This window comes from Mixophyes fleayi, chromosome 2 (genome assembly GCF_038048845.1).
Source record: "Mixophyes fleayi isolate aMixFle1 chromosome 2, aMixFle1.hap1, whole genome shotgun sequence".
NCBI lineage: Eukaryota > Metazoa > Chordata > Amphibia > Anura > Limnodynastidae > Mixophyes > Mixophyes fleayi.
The window spans coordinates 187,364,490-187,389,368 of record NC_134403.1 but is presented as its reverse complement, the minus strand read 5'-3'; the positions used below and the strand labels follow the sequence as shown (position 1 = coordinate 187,389,368).

At 40.6% G+C, this 24,879-nt stretch overlaps 1 protein-coding gene across 3 annotated transcripts in view; it reads right to left on the bottom strand.

Annotated features, from left to right (window-relative positions):
- The window catches only part of SSC4D (scavenger receptor cysteine rich family member with 4 domains), a 74,389-nt gene that overhangs the window by 33,600 nt on the left and 15,910 nt on the right, over positions 1–24,879 (bottom strand). For 2 of the 3 annotated variants that reach the window (XM_075195118.1, XM_075195119.1), the window contains 3 exons: positions 24,646–24,749; positions 22,227–22,406; positions 2,813–2,842 (listed from right to left, as the gene is read on the bottom strand). In XM_075195118.1, the coding sequence (XP_075051219.1) occupies positions 2,813–2,842; positions 22,227–22,377 (181 nt within the window). In that variant the 5' untranslated portion in view covers positions 22,378–22,406; positions 24,646–24,749. The remainder of the gene's footprint in view (positions 1–2,812; positions 2,843–22,226; positions 22,407–24,645; positions 24,750–24,879) is intronic. The other variant, XM_075195120.1, reaches the window with a different exon arrangement.

The following is a 24,879-nucleotide window of genomic DNA, read 5'->3' as shown; positions in this document are numbered from 1 at the left end:
TCCATGCAAAGTTTTATTTGGGCCCTGACATTCAATATTTTATTTCAGCATATCAGATTTATGCTCTCATCCTGCTAGTAACCCAGAATTTCTTTAGGTGTACCTTGCATTAGATCTCTGATACTTGAAATGTCTCTATGTCTCTGACAGGTAACACAGTGTCTGATATATGTACAGATTAATGTTAGAAGGTCTAACTTGTGAAATTAGAGGTATATTGTTTGTGACTGGATCACATATAAATAACATATGGTATGAATTTATTTAAATGAAATAGCGCAGGGCGCTTATTTATATAAATTGCCAACGCACTTATTTTTAAGAGTGTGTATATTTTGAGATAGGAACTTGTTATTTCTGAAACCAGGGTAGAAAATGTCTTTTTTCTGTTTATCCTTGCTAGAGGAAATGCATTCATGTCTAAGGTATATGTTTGATTTCTGATAAGCATTTGTAAGTATGTTGTGTAGTCTAGAGGATGTCCTCATTAAGGCTAACTAAGTCTATTCAATGTGAGTGACCAACACTTGCACAACAGGGGGCCGTTACCTAAATGCAGGTCCTGTTAGACAGACAGGAACTCTAAACAATGGAGACAGAACATCTGAAGAAGTCAGGGGGATGTGGAAGTTAAATTGTGTCAGATGCAAAACTAGATTACATCCTGAGATCTGAAGAAAATCAAGTTGATATGGAAGTTCAATTGTCAGATGCAAAATTAGATTACATCCTGAGATCTGAGGGAATATTCTAGATGGGTTGGAGCCAGCTAAGTCCAAGAGGCTGGCTTACCTCTGCTAGGAGTTATGTCAGAACTGTATAAAAGGTGAACTGTTTGAGCATGTAATGTATCTTTCTGATTTCATCTGAGCTGAACGCTGGTACCGTCAACCAGTGTTTGAGCAAATAAACATCTCTTGCTTCATGGGCCTGCTTGAAAATATCTTCCATGCTGAAAATCCTGTGACCTAGAGATTAGACCCAAACTCTAATCCGTTCTCTGGCTGATTCTGAGGTTGGACCCAGCTCTCCAGTACCACCTCTCTGCCTGCTACCCAAGCAGCCATGGCCAGTGTGATAGGCCAGGGGGGATCCATCCACAGCAGCTCTGATCCATAGTAAGAGGTCAAGAGTACCAGCCCAGGGACACCATTAACAAGGTACGCTAGCAGCGTCAGTTACTCAGAAGGAACGTGGTTCTGAGTGCCCTAAAAGGAGCTCAGTGGTGGCAGAATGCCCCTCCCACTGTGGCAGGAGGGGCGAATTCGGAAAGGGGACGTGGCAAAGTAAACAAAGCCGGTTCCCAGTATCAACAGACAGGGTGGCATAGGCGGTCCATCCTGTCACAGTGTTCTTTTCTTAATGCAGTAATAATTATGTCACAGTGTTTGGTGTTTTATTACTTATCTCTCTCCCTCTGGATGAAGATGAAGGTCTCGGCCACTTTTCGATCCTGGACTACCTGCAAGCCTAATCTTCTCTTTGAATACTGGTGTCCGGGATCAGGATTGAATGTCATATTCAAGTTCAAGTCATTAAAGTAGTCAAGTGGAAAGAGAGCACTGACCTACATTGTAACGGTAGTGGGCTGTATCTGAGATACAAGCTAGTCTGAGATCAGAGAGGGAGTTTCCAGGTTTCAGTGACTGCAATTTGGAGCTGAGAAGAAACTAAGACCACTAGCCAGCATACTGGGACTGATAGTGCTCTAAGTTCAACACTGTCAATTTAATTTGCAGAGACAGATTACTCAAGACAAGTGAGCCCAGATATCTGTGGACTGTGTTGCCCACTAGAACAGAGAGACAGTGTAGAGATTGGTAGAGGAAAAATAACCAAGGAGAGTAAGTGTCAGCTCTGATGTAACTTGTGAACCACTGTCAATATTATTTATTACTTACTGCTATGTTAAGTGCTGGAGATGTAACTTAAGGACTATGATTTCATTGCGAGAAATCTGATGTCCATTATGTGTTTTTGTACTGCACCACTACAACTACTTATGTGATTATTAAACTTGCATATGCACAGGCCATTGTAAAATTTAAACTTCACAGATACTTAGACAGTCGAATAGAGCACTGAGCTAGCCTAAGAAGAACTACAGCAAGTTAGGAGCATATGTGAGAAGCACCTAAAATATCACACCTACAATACTACACATGTAAAAGGAACTATGTATACAAAGCAGAACTAACGGTAAAAGAACATTAAAAAGTCAGAATTTGTCATCTATCCCTATTGCATTTAGATTAAACATTTGCACTAAACCATAACAATCAATCTGACACTTGCTTTCATTGTCCAACTTTTACTAGACAGATATAAGGTGACGGTAGTTCTGTGCAAATTTTTCACCTAAATGCAATGTTAGTAAACAGCGGTGAGCAACGTTTTCAAAGCTTTTCAATGAAACATTGGTCTTGTTCTGCATTTGGCTGTGACATGTTGCATGTTTTTCCTGCAGAATTTGGCTGTAAGTGTTCTCAGACCTATCCCACACCACACTTCAGAAAACATTGACAATCATTCTCCCAGCTCTTTTCATTCCTCAAAATGTGAGTTTTTACAAATACTGTGATGAATGGCATTCTGGGGAGATTTGAAAATTGCATTGCCAGAACTTAGTACCTCTATGAAACAACCTGATCTAACAGGAAACTCTATTCTCTTTAAATTTCATTATGATGTTAGCTAATCTCTATTAGATATATGATCCCTATTCAGGGCCATTAAATATAAAAAATAGAATTATCCAACAATTACTTATTCTTAGGCTGATTTGTGTACAAGTTTGATAGCATAATCTTACCTGCCTCATCTCTTCCCATGACAGATATTTCTACAAACAAAAATAAACACATTAAATATTAGTTTATTCTAGTGATCATAATTACATTAACATAGTTCATATAAATACTATTAACACTTTCTGAAATAATTTGCATTTATCTTCAAACAAGTGTAATAAAATCATAAGTTCTTTCATAGGAAGAACTGAATATAAAACATCAGTTTAATTTTGATATATGTAAAACAAAAGTGCTTTTCTATATAAGTTTGAGTTGCTTTAGCACTGTTTTAGAAGAGTTTGTTATCTCTTGTCTTTTCTTGTGTGTCAAATCTGCTGGAAAAATGGTGCACGAAATGTATATTTACCCTGGAGTTTTATCTTAACTTGGACCAGATTTAGATGAGGTTAGTTCTCTATTTCTGTGCTTGGGTAGCAAGCTGTTAGAAAGGTTGCTAAAACTGTGGTTTCGCTGGTGTCTTGAGACTTATGCTGTGCACGCACTACATTGAGAAATTGGCCGGTATGACTGGCTGTAAAATGACCATAATTGTCAATAATAGTCTGATCGAACTTGAGGAGATCATTATTTGGCATGATAACAAAATCAATCACAAGATGACAGCAGATCACCACTGCCAGTATAGTATCCGACCTCTTGGTGTCTAGGATTTGTGTTCTGTTGTGTTGTTTGTTGTATTTTCTGTTTTCTGCTGTTATGATACCAGTGAACTAATTATAGTTGGATGATTAGTACTGGCTGCACATTTGCCCTAATAAAATTGGAAATTTGAGTACAGTATTTTGACTTTAGGAAGTTTATTAATGCTTGCCTATCCATAACATCAATAACTGTAAATGTGACCCTTCATTAGTAATTAGCAATGCTACAAGTAGAACATGCAAATCTATATGTATAAAATAAAAGCATGATACGCCTGCAAGTTTACTGCTAAGACCTGGAAATCCAGGCCTAAAGGAAAGATATTCTTACCATCAACATATAAAGGTGTTTTTCATTGTAAGGTTATTCAGGCTGTGGTAGAGATGAGTGATTAGAATTACTTGAAATCCAAATTAGTACTAAGTTGGGGATCCGAATGAAAACGAGTCATGACTCGGTTTCTCCCAAACTCAGATCTCAAAATTAGGCGAAACGTCATTTCTGTGATTTTTTTCTTCAAAACTCTTTGCGTTTTGAATCACCATCTTTTGTATATATAGTCCGCCCTTGTTCTCTCATTTTGGAACAGACAGCGTGTAGGGAGGAGCTTAGATGTGATGCTCTGCTCAGAAAATAGCATTCTGGGTGAACCAGGGACATAGAAAGCAGCAGAATCCTTTCATTATTGCAAAGCAGTTCTGTAGAGAATAGTCAGCTAAAATAGTTTGCTGATCAATCGCTTTTAATTTCAATCTTAGATACACTTTACACAGACTAGTGGCTACTGGTGGTTGATAAAGCATTGCATATATATATAACAGTACTAGACTGTATACAGATTGAGATTATCATTCTGAACAAACTAGCATATTTATTTCTTGGAGAAAAACAGTGTGCCTTTGCTGGCTGACTATTCGCAACAGAATCCAAAAAAAACAGAAGGTTTTTTTTTAAACTTTAAAGGTTTTCTAGTGAAGGTAATCTTATATGGTGCAGTGACAACTGAAATATTTTATTAAAAAAGCTGGATGTTTGCGTGTGAGATTCAGCAGCAGTTGCACACCCCAAGAAAGGTCATATATTATTATATTGTAATCCTTTCTATTGTTCATTACTTATCTATTTTGGTAGGGTCATTCAGTGAAATTTATATTTAAAAAAAGCTGTTTGAGGGGGTCAGCACGCAGCTGCTCCCCCAAAAAACACGATGCATTCTAATCTTTTCTATTTTTCAATACTTGTTTATTTTGGAAGGGTAATTCAGTGAAATCTATGTTTAAAAAAGGGAATTTGTGTGTGAGGGTTTTTTTGGGGGTATTTTCGACATTCAGTGACCGCATGGAGAACATTGCACCGGCTGCAAAAAAATGTCATCTGCCGTGACATTTGGATAAGCAAGCCCATTGGATAAATTAAACAACAAACAAAATTGAATTTAAGGTGCAAGAGATAAAAATGTTGAAACACTACGCACACACTAAATTTTAAACTTTATAGAGCAGACATTATGTAAAGCGAAGAGGCAGTAACAATCCAATGTCATTAGTTAGACACAGGCATCAGTAGATATTTACACAAGTATATACCTAATTTGCTGTCTCTATATAAATACATAAGGATGCTGAGAGATGAAGGTGGCCTGCACCCATACTGCAAAAGTTCAAAGATTGGGCACACAATACATTGCCAGAGTATTCATTGGTTGACAAGAGCATAGCTTTCAATACCTTGCCGCTATATAAATAAATGAGGATGCTGTGAGACGAAGATGGCCTGTACCTATACCACAAAAATTAAAAGATTAGGCACACAATACATTGCCAGAGTATTTATCAGTTGCTAAGAGCATGGCTTTCATTACCTTTTTTTTACATATGTGCTCTGTGTCATAATACTGCCCTTCTGAATCAAACTAGGAGACTCATATATATTTATGAGGAGGGAGGGAGTAAAAATCATCCCCTCAGGATAAGCTTTGTCCAACCCCAGGGTAATGGGGACTACCTGAGACTTGCAGCAGGGGTGGTCCCCAAGACCCATGTATATAAATATGGAATGAACATAAATAATTTTTATGTGTTCTATTAATGGCGTGTAAGAAACATGTAAAAGAGACAGTTCAGATATTCAAATAGTTGACCTTCCCCCACATTTAAGTATGTATAATACTTACATTGATGCAGATTTGGTTGCCCAAAACATGTCTTGACAATGCATTTGAAAGTCCTCATTCTGAGAAATGAACAGGACAGATTTTGGACCTGACAAAGAATACACGTATAGATGGAGATGTGATGGATGATTTTTTGTGCTATGTGGGGGAGTTAGAGAACCGTAAAGCATGTTTAACTATTTTTTTAATTGAATTGGAAAAAGCAAATGCACCAGTGGCAGATTTACAAAATCCTTCATTAAGACAATAGTGGACAACTACGGACAGTGGCATTAGTAGGTATTTAAAAGATGATGAGAGGGCACAATGTTAAATGTTAAAGATGGAATTGTCCTTCGATTGAGGTACATCTGTGCCATAATGCTGCCCTTCTGAATCAAACCAGTTGACTTGCAAATATTTATGTGGGAGGGAAGGCGGAAAAATCTTTGCCCTGGGATAAGCTTCACCCAAACACAGGGTAAGGAGGATTGCCCGAGACTTGAGGCAGAGATGGTCCTCAAGAAGGGGTGTACTCACTCTGATGAAAGGGCAACTAGGACACCTCATACTGCCGCTGCATCCCGGCTAGAGACAGACAGTCGGGGCATGTGGCTGTAATTAAATTAACAGGCCAAGGTCATTGGATGTACAGTGGTATGAATGAATAGGGTTAGACATTTTGGAAAGTAAACAGATGAAGGTGGCCTGCACCCATGCTACAAAAATGCAAAGATTAGGTACACAATACATTTGGGTTTGCTAATAGTTGTTAGCTGACTCACATTTCTCTCTCCGTCACCATTTTTGTTTAAATAAAAACTGTGACCCTTTGCCAAATTTATATTGGTGTCCATGTGGTTATTTATTTATTCCATTACAGAAATAGTAAGTCTGAACATGCGAAGGGGGTTTCATTGCAATGCAAGGGAGATATCAGCACTATTCAGTTTATTTTTTTTAAACTGAATCAGAGCACTTTTCTTGTCTTATAGTCAGAATACACTTATTAGCACCTTTCGTATTTTCACCACGTTGTAATGCTAACAAAAATGATATGAAGTGTGTACTCACCTGGAACTTAATAGAACTGTTATTTTATTTTCAGTTAAAGCTCCATGGTGATGTCATGGTGATGAGGCCTGCACCCAGTGCTGTCAGTACTTAATGGGTTGGTGCCAATACAATACTCCATTCTTGTGATGAGAAGAATAAGATAGCAGACAAGCATGCAGCAATATGTAGGAACTACCACACCAAGCACTAGATGTACTGAAAGCAGGCATTATCATCCAGTCTCCCCATCTAATGAAGTGTACAGACAAGAACAATTATAACAAATAACTAAAGAGAACAAGTTGCCATCCACATACTACCAATCATCCTCTCAATTTCTTTCCAAAACGGAATCAGGGTCCCCAAGAAAGATATTTGTCAGAGAAATTATTAAGAGTAGGACCAACAAGAGATACCTAAGGCATAATCATTGTATCTTAGAATGATACACCATACAGTGGAATTAGGGGGATAGTGCCAATTCAAGTAGAATCTAATTTATAACATTGTTGTGAAGTCCTAATAACTGCGGTGTTGGTATCAGAAGAGAGAAAGACTGCATATACAAATTTAGACAAAGCGTCAGAGGAATATAAGGATTTTGCTTCAACAGCAGCTACTGCATTGACATGAGAATTGAATCACTAGTGGACAAAAATGAACTTGTAGGTTGAGTGGTATAATAATAAACCAGGACAGGCTATGAGCAGAAGCATCTCATTCAAATAAGAATATTCTCTTGTCAGTAATATGATATTTACATCTAGATGTAGCTGTGGGACACTTTTGAAATAAATAAAAATAAGGCAAAAAATTGTAAATTATGAATTCTGCCTGAAAATTTAAGTGTGAATTTTAGATTACACCCACACTTTGGATGTACAATCTAATATATATAAGCCTAGCGGCGTGTGTTAGTGTGTGTGTGTGTGTGTGTGTGTGTGTGTGTGTGTGTGGAAAAAACTATTTTCTCAGAAAGGGCTCATCCAATTGACCTGAAATTTGGTATACTGACATTATTTGACAAAAAAATTGTAATAGTTAAGTCAGTTAACTTCCATCATCCCCCCTTCCCCCCGTGGGAGGGGTAGTAAAGGCTAAATTTACCAGTTGAGGGCTCAAACTCTTGACCGTGTGGGTATTTATTTACCAGAGCCTGTGTTTGGTCATGGACAATTGTATGTCGCATTTTCACGAGTACGGAGAAGCAGTGACGTGAAAGTGCAGGTTATGAATACTGCCCTTGAGCACAGCGATAAGGTGTTTAGCAGAAACGTTGTGTATCGAGAGGTTTTAGAACAGTAAGACGATGGAGATTAAGGATGTGGCGATGAAGATGAAGGATGAGGTGATGGAGAAGAATGATGAGGTGGTGACATGTGGACAAAACCACGTTAAAAAAGGGCGCTTACATCGGGAAGTAACGCTCTTCCCCTGAGGAGGCCTGGCCTAGCCCCAAATGCATGACAAGAACCTTTTTAACACCTTAAGTAGCTTGATTTGACTAGAATGCATGAGTATCATGCACGGGTTAACTTGTAATCAATAATAGGTTAAATTACAGGCTGAAAAATAGAGGGAAATAGTTAAGCTTTCATGTATAACTGTTCTACTAGTTAACTAGTAGTTAATTAAATATTTTAACCAACTTAACAGGAAAGTAGGGAGAAAATGGTCAAATAGATAGAGAGCATTATCATAAACTGCCTCCATCATCTTTAAAACTAACTGCAGGAAGAAAAGTTGAGAGCAGAATGACCAGAGGTTCTGTTTCTGGAGAAAGAAGAAAACACCTGTTCTCTTGTCAGTAGAAAGATATGTTCAGGGACTTTGTTACTACAAAGATTGATGTTGACATTGTGTTACCCTTCTTCTCCTATATTAAAACAGTGACACTTGGTCTTATCATAAATTGGAGTCAGTTATCTTATTCCTTCCAAAGGCAAGTACGAAAATGGGAATGTTTTATCTACTCTATTATCTCTTCATGCTTTTTTTTTTTTTTTTAAACTTGCTATTTTCTGTTGCATGCACAAAAAAAGTATGGGGTTTGATTTAGAGGACCATTAAACACTATATTTGTTTAACAGAATCCCTATATTCTGTGTGGTTGAGCTACTTTCACACTATATGTGGCACATGGAACTTTTTATTACTAAAAATAATAGATTAATAGAAAACATTTTAGTAGTCAGATTTTCAGATCTATTCCTATTTTTAACTTCACTCTGCAGAGCAAATTAATTAAAGCGCATAGCTATTGAAGCAAAATAAATGCAGCAAACAAACAAATAATGTATATGTAAGAAAGCCCTTTAAGGAATTTTAAAAATATATGTCATGGGCTACTATAGAAGATAACAGTATGAGAAATAGCAGAAAAAAATTTAGACCAAGAAAGCACAAAGACATTTGAGCATCTTTTTTAAAAAAAATCTGAATTATTCAGAAGAAATGATAAGCGATAAAATAATGAAAATCACAGGCGTAAAATGCGTGCCTTTTATGTATTTATTTTGAGTTGCATATCTCTTGCGGTAAGTATCAATGTACTTCATTCCGGCTAGATCCCACGTGAAATCACAAGGCCAAATGTTCACTAAAGCAGAAAAAAAAAATTTTTTTTCTTTGCAGGATTATTTAAATTATTTGTTGTGATACATTTTGAACCTTCCGCTGGTACTTTTGCAGAAAAGCCATTTCTAGGCATACTTTGACCACATGGAGATACTTTGGACTTTATGTGACATTTGTGCTGTCTCCACCCTACACATTTTCTGGAGTACAAAACCCATACTTACCTACCTTGGGCAAGTTCTTTCCGGGAAAGGGGCGTGGCGGGAGGGCGGGAGGAGGCAGGGCGTGGGCAAACGCGTCATTTTGACCACCCCCCTCGCGTGCCCAGCGAAAATGTCATTTTGTTGTGGGGGGAGGGGCCAAAAAAAATCGCTTCATTTTGGGACGGCAGTAGCGGGATGCGGGGGATTTGACACGAATTTCGTGAGTCTCCCGGACATTCCGGGATAGTTGGCAAGTATGACAAAACTCACAAATGTTGGAACAACCCCTTTTATGGGGATATCTACACAGTCAAGGAAGACAGAGTGCATCTTGAAATGTACTTGGCAGACAGTTTGGTGCACGAAAAAAAACATTGTGGGTCCACATTTTTGAGGCTTGTAAAATACCCTTTTTTGTAATTGTTTTCTAAACAAGTGACCTCTGTCTTACCAAATAGACTTTCTGCACTGAGGCCTAAAGTGGCTACTTCTAGTCTTGCTTTGTGACTGTCTACTGCTAGATAGGAACCTCTTTGAATTTCAGCCAGGTGAAGGATTACACCTGCAGCCATTCCAAAAACTAGTCTAGTCTCCTTTCTTTGCCAGCTCATTTAGCTGTACCCTATTGTGCAACCTGTGTTCCCGTGTGTTTCCTGAACCTGTTATTGTATGACTTCGACTTGTTTCATTATCTTCTGATCTGCTGTCTCTGGTTACCAGTCCTGGCAGCAGGATGAAAATTTCTTCTGACTAATTCTTTCCTCTGCTACTAACAACTTTAAAATAATATATTCCCATCACTGATTTTTATTTTTTTTACAAAAAAAGCCTACCACAAATATGGGATTAAACAAAAGATTGTTGTTCTTGGATGAAATAAAAGATTAATGCTCTTGAATGATGAATTATACTGTATTTTTGGAATTGGCTATTACTTTAGCAGACAACGCAGATAGTTAATAAAGATGAGTAAAACGATTTTGTAAGTTTCAAGATTCTACGAATGCCATCAAGTTAGAATATTTAAACAATTTGACAATGATTCTTAAAAAGTGTTTGTAAAAAGGATTCAGAATAATGAATTCATATTTCAATAGCTTCTCTGTGTGACTATTGGACATTTCAGTGTAATGTACTGACTGGTGTTGATCAATTACACTCTTTGCAAAAAGACAAAAAAAAAGACCCATCTCTTATTAGGCTCCATAGGCTGCATGTGTCAGGTAACAGGACAAGGGACAGAAAGGCTAATTTACAAATGTGCGAATATGCTTCCCTGCAGCACATTTGCCATTTTCTGTGTGTTCCTTCTAATTTTGTGGAAATGAGTAAATTTTCCCGAAATGACATGGATGTGTGCATCAAGATGATGGCAACTGTGAAGGTGCAACTTTTTGCATCTGCTGATAAAGTAAAGATGTGCAGATCGAGATGCTGCTAGCTAAATGTGGTCAAATTACTATTAAGATCTTTTATTTATAAAGAACAGGCATACTACGCAGTCCTGTACATTGAGAGAATCATGACATAAACAAATTCCACACAATGACATGCATTAAAAGGTAAAGATGGCCCTGCTCAAATCAGAAAAGGGTGTGTTGTTATTGCAAAGCAACAGCATTATCAGCAACCAATAAAAAAAACAGTCATTTGGGGATGGTATTTCTGTGCAACTGACAGTGGAGAGCAGGGCCGGACTGGGACTAAAAATCAGCCCTGACATTTAAAGCACACAGGCCCACGTGTTGTGGGCTCCATGCACTATATTGTTGCACACTGATGCTGGCGCAGTGCACGTTGCTGATGCAGTATAACATGATGTAGTATGAGTGTGTGTGTGAGGGGGGTATTTATTTCTCCTAATGACCCTCAACATTACATTGTTAGTACCCCAATTACATCAATAAATACCATGACAATACATTATTAGTACCCAAATTACAGCAATAAATAACCCCCCACACACACTCATACTACATCGATATCCACCCACATTACAGCAACCGGCATCACCCCCACATTACAGCAATCGGCATCACCCTCCACATTACAGCAACCAGCAACACCCCCCACATTACAGCATCCAGCATGACCCCCCACATTACAGCAACCAGCATCACCCCCCACATTACAGCAATCAGCATCACCCCCCCCCCCCACATTACAGCAACCAGCATCACCCCCCCTCCCCCACATTACAGCAACCGGCATCACCCTCCACATTACAGCATCCAGCATCACCTCCCACATTATAGCAAAACCCTCTCCTACTTATTAGCAATACTAAGCCCCAAACACACTACAACATTGCCACCAGCACGCCACCCCATACTACAGCAATACCACTAATTATACAGGTGCCACTGTAGGAAACCAATGTTTTGCTTTTTTCAAATCTCCCACAAAATAACAACAACGAACAGAATACTTACACACATATAGGTAACAGGTACCCTTTTCCCTCAATTAAATAGTAATGGCAGAATTTTCATGAATCATTCCGCATGAAATAAAACTCTAACATATATCTAAAAAAAACATAACTATTGAATGATCATTTGAACCCACACGGCCGCATTAAAAGTATTTCCATCTCCAGCAAAATGTCAGAGAAAAATATTTTTTTTTACTACAGTAACTGGATATGCGTCTTTTCTATTCATTTTAAATAACACAGTATATAAATTAAGGGGGATAGAGGAGGTGGGTGAGAGATAATTGGATGTGATCCATCAGTTTGATTAGATAGGAAACATTTAGATCAGGATTGTCCAACCCGCGGCCCACGGGCCGCATGCGGCCCAGCATGCCTGTAAATGTGGCCCAGCAGGAGTTTTGGTTGGGGCAAGGGGGCAGCGCTGTTAATGAAAAAAAAAATCCTGCAAAAAAAGAAAAAGATAAGAAAATACTTACCTTGTGGTCACGCGGTCCCTCGCTGGTCTCCTCCTCCGTGCGACACTCACAGTGAATGTCGGACGTGGCGTTATCACGTCCGACATCCATTGTGGAGCACAGCACATAGGAGTCACCCGCGCGAACTATCAGCAGCAGTGAAATGGAAAAAACAAGAGGAGAGGATCAGAGAACAAGACGATTAAAAGGTAAGTTAAGGGGGGTTTTGTTTTTTTTTTTGTTTTTTTTATTATTTCAAGGGACACTGACTAGTGCATAAACTAAACTCACCTGGTCCTGGAGCATCACGGACCTTATCTTCCTGTCTTAATGACTGCTGTATTGAAGCCCTTCATAAAATGTTGTAACAATATCACTTGATGTTTGACAGCAGCCAGGGGCGGATTGGGAACTTAAAGTGGCCCTGGAAAAAATTATTGAAGTGGCCTCATGTCGGCGGGACCAAAATAACTGTAGGTGGGGCCAACACAAAAGTAGGCGGGATTTAGAACTACAGGAATTTGGCTGTAGTAACATTTAGGAACCTAGATGTGATGACTTTACACACAGTGGGTCATCTCTAAAGCCATGCAGGGCAAATGTATAGTATACTATAGGCAGCCCCCCAATAGTATAGTATAGGTAGCCCCTCTTAGTATAGTATAGTATAGGTTGCCCCCCTTAGTATAGTATAGTATAGGTAGCTTCCCTTAGTATAGTATAGGCAGCCACCCCTTAGTATAGTATAGGCAGCCCCCCTTAGTATAGCATAGTATAGGTAGTCCCCCTTAGTATAGTATAGGCAGCCACCCCTTAGTATAGTATAGGCAGCCCCCCTTAGTATAGCATAGTATACTAAGCCCCCCTCACATACCTTCAGTTGCTCTGAGCAGCGTCTCTTCTCACATCAGGCAGACAGGAAGTGAAGTCAGACTTCCTGTCTGCCGAACAGCACCGTGGGAGCCTAGCAATTGGCTGCCTGTTGCTGCCCACTGAACACCAATATTTTAGATTGCTTTCCTGTACGTGCCTCCCCCCGCCGCATCCAAACGCGCCCCCCGGGAAAATCTGAGGTGGCCTCCAGGTGGCCTCGTTAGGCATCGGCCTACCGGGAAACTTCCCTGTAAGGTCTATGGCCAATCCGCCCCTGACAGCAGCCATTAGCATGTCATTGAAGCACTGAGCAACAACAAGTAGCATTAGCAATGTTTTCTATGGTTTTTTTGGATGATCAGCTATCATTAGTGCTAGTGTATTTTATGTGCGTCTCAAAACAACTTGTCGCCTTCCAATGTGGCCCAGGGAAGCTAAAAAGGTTGGACACCCCTGATTTAGATTATTTACCTGGAGACGTCTAGGGGGACTCACAGGCAGGGCTGACAAGAGGAATTTTGGGCCCCAATACAGCAACTTCTTTGGGCTCCCATCATATTCAACAATGAAAGACTTGCCTTTGGCAGAAGTTCATATGATGCCACACCGTAGTGTGCCCAGTTCATATTATGCCACATCGTAGTGCCCCATGGTCATATTATGCCACATAGTATTACCCTCAATTCATATTTGGTCATGCAGAAGTGCCCACAAATCATATTATGGCATAGAAGTGCACCCAAAACATATACCATGCAGTAGTGCCCCCAAATCATATTATGTCACAACAGTGCCTCCAAATCATAGTATGCCACAATAGTGCCCCCAAATAACATTATGCCATAGTAGTGCCCCCAAATCATTAGTAGTGCCCAGACTAAAACTCATTCACAAATAAAAATTGGTACAGCATATCAGATACTGAGTGTGAGTCCCAAGAGCAGCTTAATACATCATTTAGAATGCAAACAAAAATAGATATATTGACACAATCACAGATAAAATTTATGACAAGCAATGTTTTTTCCTCTTAATTAAAAATCTCTGTACAGATAAATATGCAACAAACATTACAGTGCAATAATGAGCAATACATAATGTTAAACATTATTGGATACGCTGTAGTGTCCCCAGTTCAAGAAAGGATGGTTAAAAACACATTGCACATGAGAAAATATATGAACTTACCTGATTATGGCATCCTGTTTTCTGTTCTCCTACTGGGCGCTGGGCAAGGAGGGATCAGCAGCTGTCAGCTCACACAGGCAGTCGGGAGCAGGAACAGAGGGCAGTAGTCGAAGCAGAAATTTAGAAGTGGGGGTATGGAAAATATAAGTGAATGGAGTATGAAGGCTTGATTTTTTTTTTTTTTTAACACTTGTCCCCTCTGTGCATTTCCATTCTTCATTACTACTTGTGTATTATGATGGCTGCATCCCTGACATTCCCATTCTTAAGATGTCTCCCCCTTTACACTTTCTTTTGCCTATGCCCCTGCACCATCTTCTCCTTTGTCCCTCTCACTTAACCCCCTGCACCACCTTCTCCCCTGGCTCTCTCACATGTCTTCCTGCACCCCCTACCACCCTGGCTCTCTCACCCCCTCTCCCAGCGCCCCCTTCCCCCTGGCTCTCTCACCCCCTCTCCCAGCACCCCCTTCCGCTTTGGCTCTCTCACCCCCTCTCCCAGCACGCCCTTCCCCTTTGGCTCTCTCACCCCCCTCTCCCAGCACCCCCTTCCCCTTTGGCTCTCTCACCCCCTCTCCCAGCACCCCCTTCACCTTTGGCTCTCTCACCCCCTCTCCCAGCATTCCCTTCCCCTTTGGCTCTCTCACCCCCTCTCCCAGCACCCCCTTCCCCTTTGGCTCTCTCACCCCCTCTCCCAGCACTCCCTTCCCCTTTGGCTCTCACCCCCTCTCCCAGCACCACCTTCCCCTTTGGCTCTCTCACCCCCTCCCCCAGCACCCCCTTCCCCTTTGGCTCTCTCACCCCCTCTCCCAGCACCCCCTTCCCCTTTGGCTCTCTCACCCACTCTCCCAGCACCCCTTTCCCCTTTGGCTCTCTCACCCCCTCTCTCAGCACTCCCTTCCCTTTTGGCTCTCTCACCCCCTCTCCCAGCACCCCTTTCCCCTTTGGCTCTCTTACCCCCTCTCCCAGCACCCCCTTCCCCTTTGGCTCTCTCACTCCCTCTCCCAGCACCCCCTTTCCCTTTGGCTCTCTAACCCCCTCTCCCAGAACCCCCTTCCTCTTTGGCTCTCTCACCCCCTCTCCCAGCACTCCCTTCCCCTTTGGCTCTCTCATCCCCTCTCCCAGCACCCCCTGGCTCTCTCACCCCTCTCACAGCACCCCTTCCCCTTTGGCTCTCTCACCCCTCTCCCAGCACCCCTTCCCATTTGGCTCTCTCACCCCCTTTACCAGCACTCCTTACCCCCTGGCTCTCTCACACTCTTGACCCCCCCGCGAGAATGACGGCATCCCCGCGACCCACCCCCCCAACGAAAATCGCGGCACCCCCGCGCCCACCCCCCCCTGCAAAATCGCTGCACCCCCGCGACCCCCCCCACAAAAATTGCGGCACCCCTGGGACCCCCCTTCAGTAAAAAAAACCCAGGAAACTCACCAGTGTAACAGTGCACAGCATAACGGGGGAGGGAGCTGAGGAGCGCGCAACAGAGGTAGCTGGTTCCTGGGGAGGAACCAGCCACCACGAAGACAGGAGGAGTCGGGCCGGCCCATCCATCCATGGGCCCTTCTGGCATTTGCCAGATGGCCAGTCCGGCCCTAGTGGAGAGACAGTCAAAGATTAAGACAAGAAACAAGAACTATTCACTGTGGAATCCTTAAAATAGTCAGCTGCTATAAAGCATAACTGTCCTTTACCAGTTATAATAAAAGAACATCCCAACTCTTCTGGTCGTGGCGAAGGCTTTTGCTTTCATGCTGTACTGGCTCTCTTGTGGTATACTGCCAGCTTGAAGTAGCTGTGAGTAGCCTAGTGTCTTACTTTAGCATCATGCTCACTGCTGGAAACAGAAGCATGATTTATGTACCCCATGTGTGCAGAGCCAGATTACAGTAGGGGGGGGCTCGAGCAGCAGGCCCACCGCACCAGTGCCTTTGAAAGGGTGCCAGCATGGGGACAGTATAGTACTTTGTGTATGGTCCCTTCCCCGAGACCAGACACATTTCTTCTAATGGTTGCGGCTGTAATTATCTGTCCTTCCCCCCTATGTGTGCCTGCTTACTCCCCCCTCCAGTCTCCGTCACTGACAAGTGCCACATGGGACGTGCACCACCTGGTTTCGTACTATGTGTGCAAAACAGCAAGAAAGGCTCCTACACAGTGCTGATGTAACAAGGTAAGTGTAAGGGAAGGGTGGGGTATGTTACTATAATGTGTGAGGGAAGGGAGGGGTGTATGTTAATATAATGTGTCAGGGGATGTGGGACTATGTTAATATAATGTGTGAGGGGATGTGGGGCTATGTTAATATAATGTGTGGGGAAAGGGGAAGGTCTTAATATAATATGTGAGGGAAGGGGGATCTTAATATAATGTGTAATGCGTGAGAGAAGGGAGGGAGCAGTTATGTTAATATAATGTATGAGGGAAGGGAGGGGGATCATCTTTCATAGCAAAGAAGTACTTTATATCACGAGAAAGGTCTCTGAAGGATGTGGGCCAACTTTGCATCATGACTTGTGAGAGACATTGGTAGAGGTAATATGCCTGATATTCACATTTCAATTTATTGAGTTGGGTGGGCGACAACACCTCAAAGTCTTTGTCAACTTTAACAGATTATGAGTGAGGCAAGTGCGCAAGAGAAAGTATGTCAGCCATGTAAAATTCTTCACTCTACTTGTTTATCATATCAATGGTTTTCTATTGTAATTTGAGTGCATACAGATGCAGTGTGAAGTGCTTTCCTGCGCATTCTGATCAGTGGTTGATGATCAGTCTCTACCTTCACAGGTCATACAGAAATGCAGCTGTTGACAAGTGAACATGAGTGTTGGAAGCTCCTTTTCTCTTTGTGTGTATGGTGACTTTCTGTTAAGGCTCTTGTTGCGTTGGAGGCAGACTGCACAACGTTTTCGGTGCTTTACAAGGGGGAAAAACTTTAATAAATAGACCCCTAAGTGTCTTCCCTGTCCTCTCCCTCTTCAAATACAAAAGTGTCTGATTTATCAACAATCTCAGCACTGGCTAAGTTCAGTAAAGGGTAAGCCTGTATCTTTTTTGACTTTTCAGATAGCCCAGCAATGCAGTATACACTACATTCCTTTTCAAATTTGAACCTGTTGTCTGCATTGTGCTCTGGGTTCAATTTGACGAAGACCTTGTGCCATTTCTCTGTGCTTCTAACACCATGTAGAAACATGCAGTAACAAGCAGAACAGTAACATAGTAACATAGTAACATAGTTGATGAGGTTGAAAAAAGACACCAGTCCATCAAGTTCAACCTACTTTGGTTCTCCTGCGATCCTGCACTTATATTTGAAATTGATCCAGAGTAAGCAACCGCCAATCTGTTTCAATTGTGAAAATCCCCCCAGACCCAATATTGCAGTCCTATTTTTACCCTTTATCCACTACTATCCTTCATTTTAATTAACGGTCGTATCCCTGGATAGACTTTTCCGCTAAAAATTTGTCTAACACTTTCTTAAACATATCTATTGAATCTGCCATCACAACCTTCACTGGCAGTGAATTCCATATCTTGACTGCCCTTACTGTAAAGAACCCCTTCCTTTGCTGGTTGTGAAATTTCCTCTCCTCTAACCTTAGGGGGTGACCGCGTGTCCTGTGTATAGTCCTTGGGGTAAAAAGTTCCCATGAAAGTTCTCTGTATTGACCCTTAATGTATTTGTACATAGTAATCATATCTCCTCTTAGATGCCTTTTTTCTAATGTAAACATGCCTAAACTGGCTAACCTTTCCTCATAACTTAATGGCTTGCAGCTGCTGCTTGACGTTAAGCACTATTGCTAAGTCTACTGTCTACAAGCACTCCCAAATCCTTTTCCATTATAGATTCTCCTAAATTAATTCCATTTAATTTATAGATTGCGTTCTTGTTTTTGATCCCTAAATGCATAACCTTATATTTATCTATGTTAAACCTCATATTCCATTTGGTCACCCAATCCTCCAGTTTATTTAAGTCCCTCAGTAGAGAAGCTACATCTTGCTCTGATTTTATTACCTTACAGAGTTTAGTGTCATCTGCAAAAATAGAAACTTTACTCTCTAAACATCACCAAAGTCATTAATAAATATATTAAAAAGGGGTGGCCCCAGCATGGAACCTTGAGGTACTCCACTTAAAACTTTTGACCAATTAGAAAATGTTCCATCTATCACAACTCTCTGTTCCCTATTCTCTAACCAGTTTTCGATCCAAGTACAAATGTTGTTTCTTAGACCCAGTTCCCTTATTTTGTAAACCAACATCTTGTGTGGCACTGTATCAAAGGCCTTTGCAAAATCTAAGTAGACCACATCTACTGTGCTGCCCTGGTCTAAGTTCCCACTAACTTCCTCGTAGAAACTAATTAGATTAGTTTGACATGACCTATCCCTCACAAATCCATATTGATTCCCACTAATAATCTTATTGAGCACCAAGTAATCCTGAATACTATCCCTTAATATATATTCCAGTAGTTTTCCCACTATTAATGTCAGGCTTACAGGTCTATAATTCCCTGGTTGTGATCTCGTCCCCTTTTTAAACAATGGCACCACATCTGCTATTCGCCAATCCCTTGGTACTGAGCCTGATGAGATTGAATCTCTGAAAATAAAGAATAGCGGTCTAGTTATTTCTGAGTTTAGCTCAGAAATAGCATACACCCAAGGATCCTTGGGTGTATGTCATCTGGACCTGGAGCTTTATTTATCTTAATATTCTTCAGTCGCTTTTGGAATTCTTCGTCTGACAACCAAGTATTAATTAATGGTATGGTTTCATTTCCATTTTTATGTATTATTCCAACCCTTTGTTCCTCTTTAGTAAATACTGAAGAAATGCCAAAACCTCCTGTACTGTGATCTTTCCAGAAGCCTGTCTGTTTTTGACAACCTCACACATTGACCACTCCCACAATGTCTTGTGGGTACAGGAAAATTCAGACAGTGAGCAGCACACATTCTACATATTTAAACAAATAGAAATATATCACAGAATATATTTTTTCATAGTGATACTTAATTGGGGAAAAATGTGAAGCATGTTAAATAGGCCCCTATGTCTGGAAACCAGAGAGGAGATTCAACTGTGAAGCTTATGGAAGCTGGAAGTCAGGACTGGCTAGAGGCTATGGCTCATGCTGGTCTGATCAAGAGACTGGAAGGACCAGTGATCTTCTACATTAATTTTAGCTCCCTTGTTGTGGTAGTGTATGCCTACAGAACTAACGCTACTATTAAGCAAACCTAAATGAGAAGGTGCTAGGCAAAACCGGTGGGAGAACCTGGATGCAGAGAGCAGGGGCGTAACTAGGGTGGTGCAATAGGGGCGACCGCCCAGAGCGCAACGCTGAAGGGGGGCGCAATTTAGTAATATTTTAGGTTAATTTGGTTAAAATTGAGGGCTATGGGGGCGGCATTTATCTTTTTTGCCCTGGGTGCTAGAATTCTAAGTTATGGCTCTGGCAGAGAGTAGAGACGGTTTCACATGGAGGCTTGGAACTTTGCTGATTACAGAGAAGCGATACTCTGCGGCTTTCAGTATGAACCACTATGAATAACTTGGAAGCTGGGATGCTTGTTTAATACAGGGATGCGATAGTCTGCGGCTGCAGTATAAACAACTGTGAATAGCTGGAAGCCTGGAAGTTTGCTGAATGCAGAGGAGTGATAGTCTGCGGATGCATTATTAACCACTGTGAATGACTGGAAGCTTGCAGAGTACAGATAGAGGAGTAATAGTCTACGGCTGCAGTATTAACCACTGTGAATGACAGGAAGCTTGGATGCTTGCTGAATACAGAGGAGCAATAGTCTGCAGCTGTAGTATAGACCACTGAGTATGACTGGAAGTTTGCAGAGTACAGAGGAGTGATGATCTGTGGCAGCAGTAACAGAGAACCACTGGAAGCCAAGTCTGAGCATGGTGTAGACACAAAGAACAGGCACCATAGACCTGCAACAGATCCTTTATATATCCTCCTGGTAATGAATGAATGCCCAATGAATGGGAGGAGGAGGTGATAAAAGCATTAGGTCTGCACATGCGACCCGAGAGCAAAATGACAGCTGTCAGGAGGAGCTGCAGTTCTCAGCACCGGAAAGGATAGGCAAGTAAAGGTGCCAGACCCTGGCCAACGGACCCGTGAGTCTGACATGTGACAATAGTACGGTGGTTCAGTGGTTAGCACTTCTGTCTCACAGCACTAGGGTTATGAGTGAGATTCCTGACCAAGGTCTTATCTGTGTGGAGGTTATCCCCATGTTTGTGTGGGTTTCCTCCGGGTACTCCGGTTTCCTCCCACACTCCAAAAACATACTGGTAGGTTAATTGGCTGCTATCAAAATTTACCCTAGTCTGTGTGTCTGTCTCTGTGTGTGCATGATAAGGAATTTAGACTGTAAGCTCCACTGGGTCAAGGACTGATGTGAATGACTAATATCCTCTGTACAGTGCTACGGAATTAGTGGCACTATATAAATAAATTATAATGATGATGATAATGTTACTCATGCAGTGGTATTGATATCCCCCACCCCCACCACCCCACACAAATTGCTGGCCACTTTAATGAAGAAGAAGCAACCAATGACTTCTTACATGTGAAGCTGCTGGCTGCTGCTCCTCTAGATCAGAGTTACATTGGAAGTGTGGTGACAGCCACATGACAGCCAAGTGCCAAACTCCCAGTCCAAGGAGCGGAGGATGCTGCATCCACCTCTCACCTGCCAAGGAAGGAAGCAGCAGAGGAGGGGGAATCGTTCAAAGTTGATGAATAGGGGAGAGCACACCCAGGGCTTGCACCAGCCTATATTGCCCCCGAAAATGGGAGGGCATTGAAGCAGGACCACTGTTTTTGAAGGGTTGTGTTAAATGTCAATAAGACATGATGACGATCAGCAACACTAGATAGCCTCTGATTGACTGATTGTGGATTGACCTCTCTAACTGATAGTATTTAAATCATTAGTGTGACCACTATATTATATAAAGTTGCGCCAATCTATCTGTGTGTGGTAGCACAAAAGTCACTTATGTGAATGAAGTCACCAGCACCTTATTGTTGTGGCAGAATAAAAAGTAGCTATATTCTTTGGACAGTGCAGGCATGTTGTAAAGGGGATGGGGGACTTGTAATGTGGCCACAATATCAGATCCACGCTGGCAGAAACACAGCAATGTCCTTTGGCACAAATCCCAAATCTGTTTCCAGTCCTATAAATATGTAAATTGATGCTCTTGATGAGGATAAGGAGGAGTTTACCATTTCTGCTTTCTCAGAGTCTTTCTCTACACCCAGGCCAGCTTGTCAATTTCTATCTCCATTAGCCATTGTTGTCATCACTATCCCTCAAATATTGAATTAACAGCAAATATTCATAATGCAGAAAAATATTCAAAAGCAATATTGATGAACAGTAAACTGGCTAAGAAGCTAGATATGAAAATGAAATCTTTTAATTTTGTGAAACCCAATGCATTCTGTGAATAAATGATGTAACAATATAAAAAAAAAGCACTGATCAATATATGTTATACATTTACGCCCTGTACACACAGATGCTAAAGAACAATGCATGTTAATAGTGAAGACAAAACATTTAAAGCCCCCCTGTAGCATACTGTAAGTAGTGAGATTAAAGCTTGCAACATAGAAATTAACAAAAAAATTGAAAGCACGAGAAATGCTTGTCAGAAATTGTGTGTACAGGTCTATCCGCTTAAATTATTTTTTGCAATAAAGGGCATTTAGCAGTCCAGAATGTGTGTTATACACCTGATTTCAATTTAAAGCCCTTACAATTTAAAAGCCTCACCTGTTGGGCAGACTAATAGAAGAATGAATGCAGTTGGGACAAGGTAAGCAGTCAGTATCCAAAGAACTGGTCTCAATATTCGCTGCTCAAACAAGGAGTAGGGACTTCCTTTCATTTCTGCTGTCATATTATAACACCAGTAATCATTCATCTCCCAAATTCTGGGAGAAGTCCCCACACCTGAAGAAAAAAAAAATCCAAAAGTGAATCATATTATCTGTTTTGAGCCAAGAGCAAAAACATTTTCTTAGTTAGATACTTAGGGGTATATTTACTAAACTGCGGGTTTGAAAAAGTGGAGATGTTGCCTATAGCAACCAATCAGATTCTAGCTGACATTTTGTAGAATGTACTAACTATATGATAACTAGAATCTGATTGGTTGCTATAGGCAACATCTCCACTTTTTCAAACCCGCAGTTTAGAAAATCTAGCCCTGAGAGTACACACTGCCAACATAAGGAAATTATAGAGCATTTGAGGGCATAATCAATTAGAATTTGCGGCCGCAATTACGGACAGCTGCGCCTATAAAGTGCCATTACGGTACCGCAACATCGTGGGAAAATATAGGGATAGCCTATTGGATTGGGGCATGGTTATCATAAGGTAAAGGAGTAATTTGGAGGATTGTGAACATGGCTTCTGCTAATTTTGTCCAGGTTTGCATTCTGTGGGTAAATGTATTAAACAGCTATTTTTGCAAATCACCAATATTCAGCGACTTTGACAGCTAAATTTAAAACGGCAATGTGTTTAAAGTCGAGATTTGCCTTTAAACACATTGCCATTTAATTTAGTTGTCAAAGTCGCGGAATATCGTCGATTTGCAAAAAATCTCTCTTTACCCCCTGCAATGTTGGAAGGTTTAGGTTTTTTCCCCCGTAAACATGCGCTACGTCTGAAGAATCGGCAGCTTCAAAGATGTAAGTGCTACAAAATTAAATTTGACCACCATACCTTAACAAGGGAGTACCATTATTTTATATAATCTAGGTTCCTATTACCCATGGCCTGTAATTCAAAATCATTTATACATCTTACAGAGCACACCACAAAGTATGCAGGTATTCATCATGTTAAAAGGCATTGTAAGACATTGCAACGGTTTCTTTCACTGCTTTGCACAGAATACCCTCAAGGCACCACATGTCATCTGAAACAACTCCTGTGTTTGTTACGAGGGCTTTATTTGTATGTCATGAATAGAATGTTGGCCAGTATTAACTAGTGATGAATGATATAGTTTTTGGAAAGTTCCAATAAAAACAATAAAACATTACAAAATAAATAAGCAATAAGAATATAATTTGTAAAGAGTCATGTCACTAAAATGAAAACACTGTCAGTGACATCCCTCACTAACAAGCTGGTAGTATTATGATTTGTTTTTGTCCAAATAGCTATTTAAAGGCATAAGGCATAGGCTACAAGACAATGGCCCCCGCCCATATAATTTTAGTTATCGTTATATTTTGTTATTTTAAAATACTTAAATTAAAAAAACTAAAGTTTTTTTCTATGAGATATGTATCCAAGATAGTAAAGTGATTAATGGGAATATCCCGGCTCTGTTTAACAAGCAGTTTTTTGACTAGGAGCTGTTATGTTAATCTCTTAAAGTAGGTGGTCCTCTCTGCAGAACATTAAAGTGCCCTTTCTCAACCGTCATGGAAAAATGTTGTGGGCTGCCATGGTTAAACATGAAATACATAATTTAATGGTAATTGTTTTATCCTATGCTAAGGGAAGATATGGCATCACGGAATAGGAAGATAAACTTATGATTCATTTCCAGAGAAAGTAGAACCACGCTGATAGGCAGTGCTATTAAGTTGAGTGTAAGATCCTCTGAAAAGTGTTTAGACTTTAAATTTATCAAATGTGGATATTTGTACTGCTACCTTTTTTTTAGGGGAAAGGGACTGTAACCAGGGGTAAAATACCTTTTTTTAAAATAATCATAACTTTCAGCACTAATAATACATTAAAATGCTAATTTATTGAAGTGAAGAATTTACACTGTTATGTTTTAATAATTAGTTGTTAAATTGCGGTCAATAGCAGTCCTTATAGACATATACGGAGACTGCTATGTATTTAAAAAAAATGCAAAGCTGCAGATATCTATGATATTTGCTGCGATGCACTAACATGCAGTATTACACAGTTAAACATTGGTGATTGTAACTGCTGCCAATAAATTACAAAGAAATCATTTGCACACTAATCAGAACTATTCTATCTAAACTTTTGTAGAGCAGTTTGAAATTGGATTGCAGAAGTGTTTGTCAATGTAGAAAACAAGAGGAATCGCTGTTGCCAAGTGAATTTCTTTAAATCCATGCCAAATATTAAGACAGTTCTTTTTATTTATGATCTTCTATATTTCATGGGTAAGTTTTCAATGTAAACTTACTTCAAAATGTCTTCTGCTCTTCCTACGGCATTTGTTCTGTGTTTCTTCCACAGCAGGCACATCTATGACGGTGTGGAGGAATTTTGGTTCACCCAGAAAGGATCCTAAAAAGAATGAGTCAAGAGTCATACAATAATACAGAGAGCACGGCAAGAGACAGTGTTAAATTGTAGTCAGATTAGCCTAGTGCATGTAAAAATACGAGGCTATTCTGAATTTAAATTGTGGTGTAGG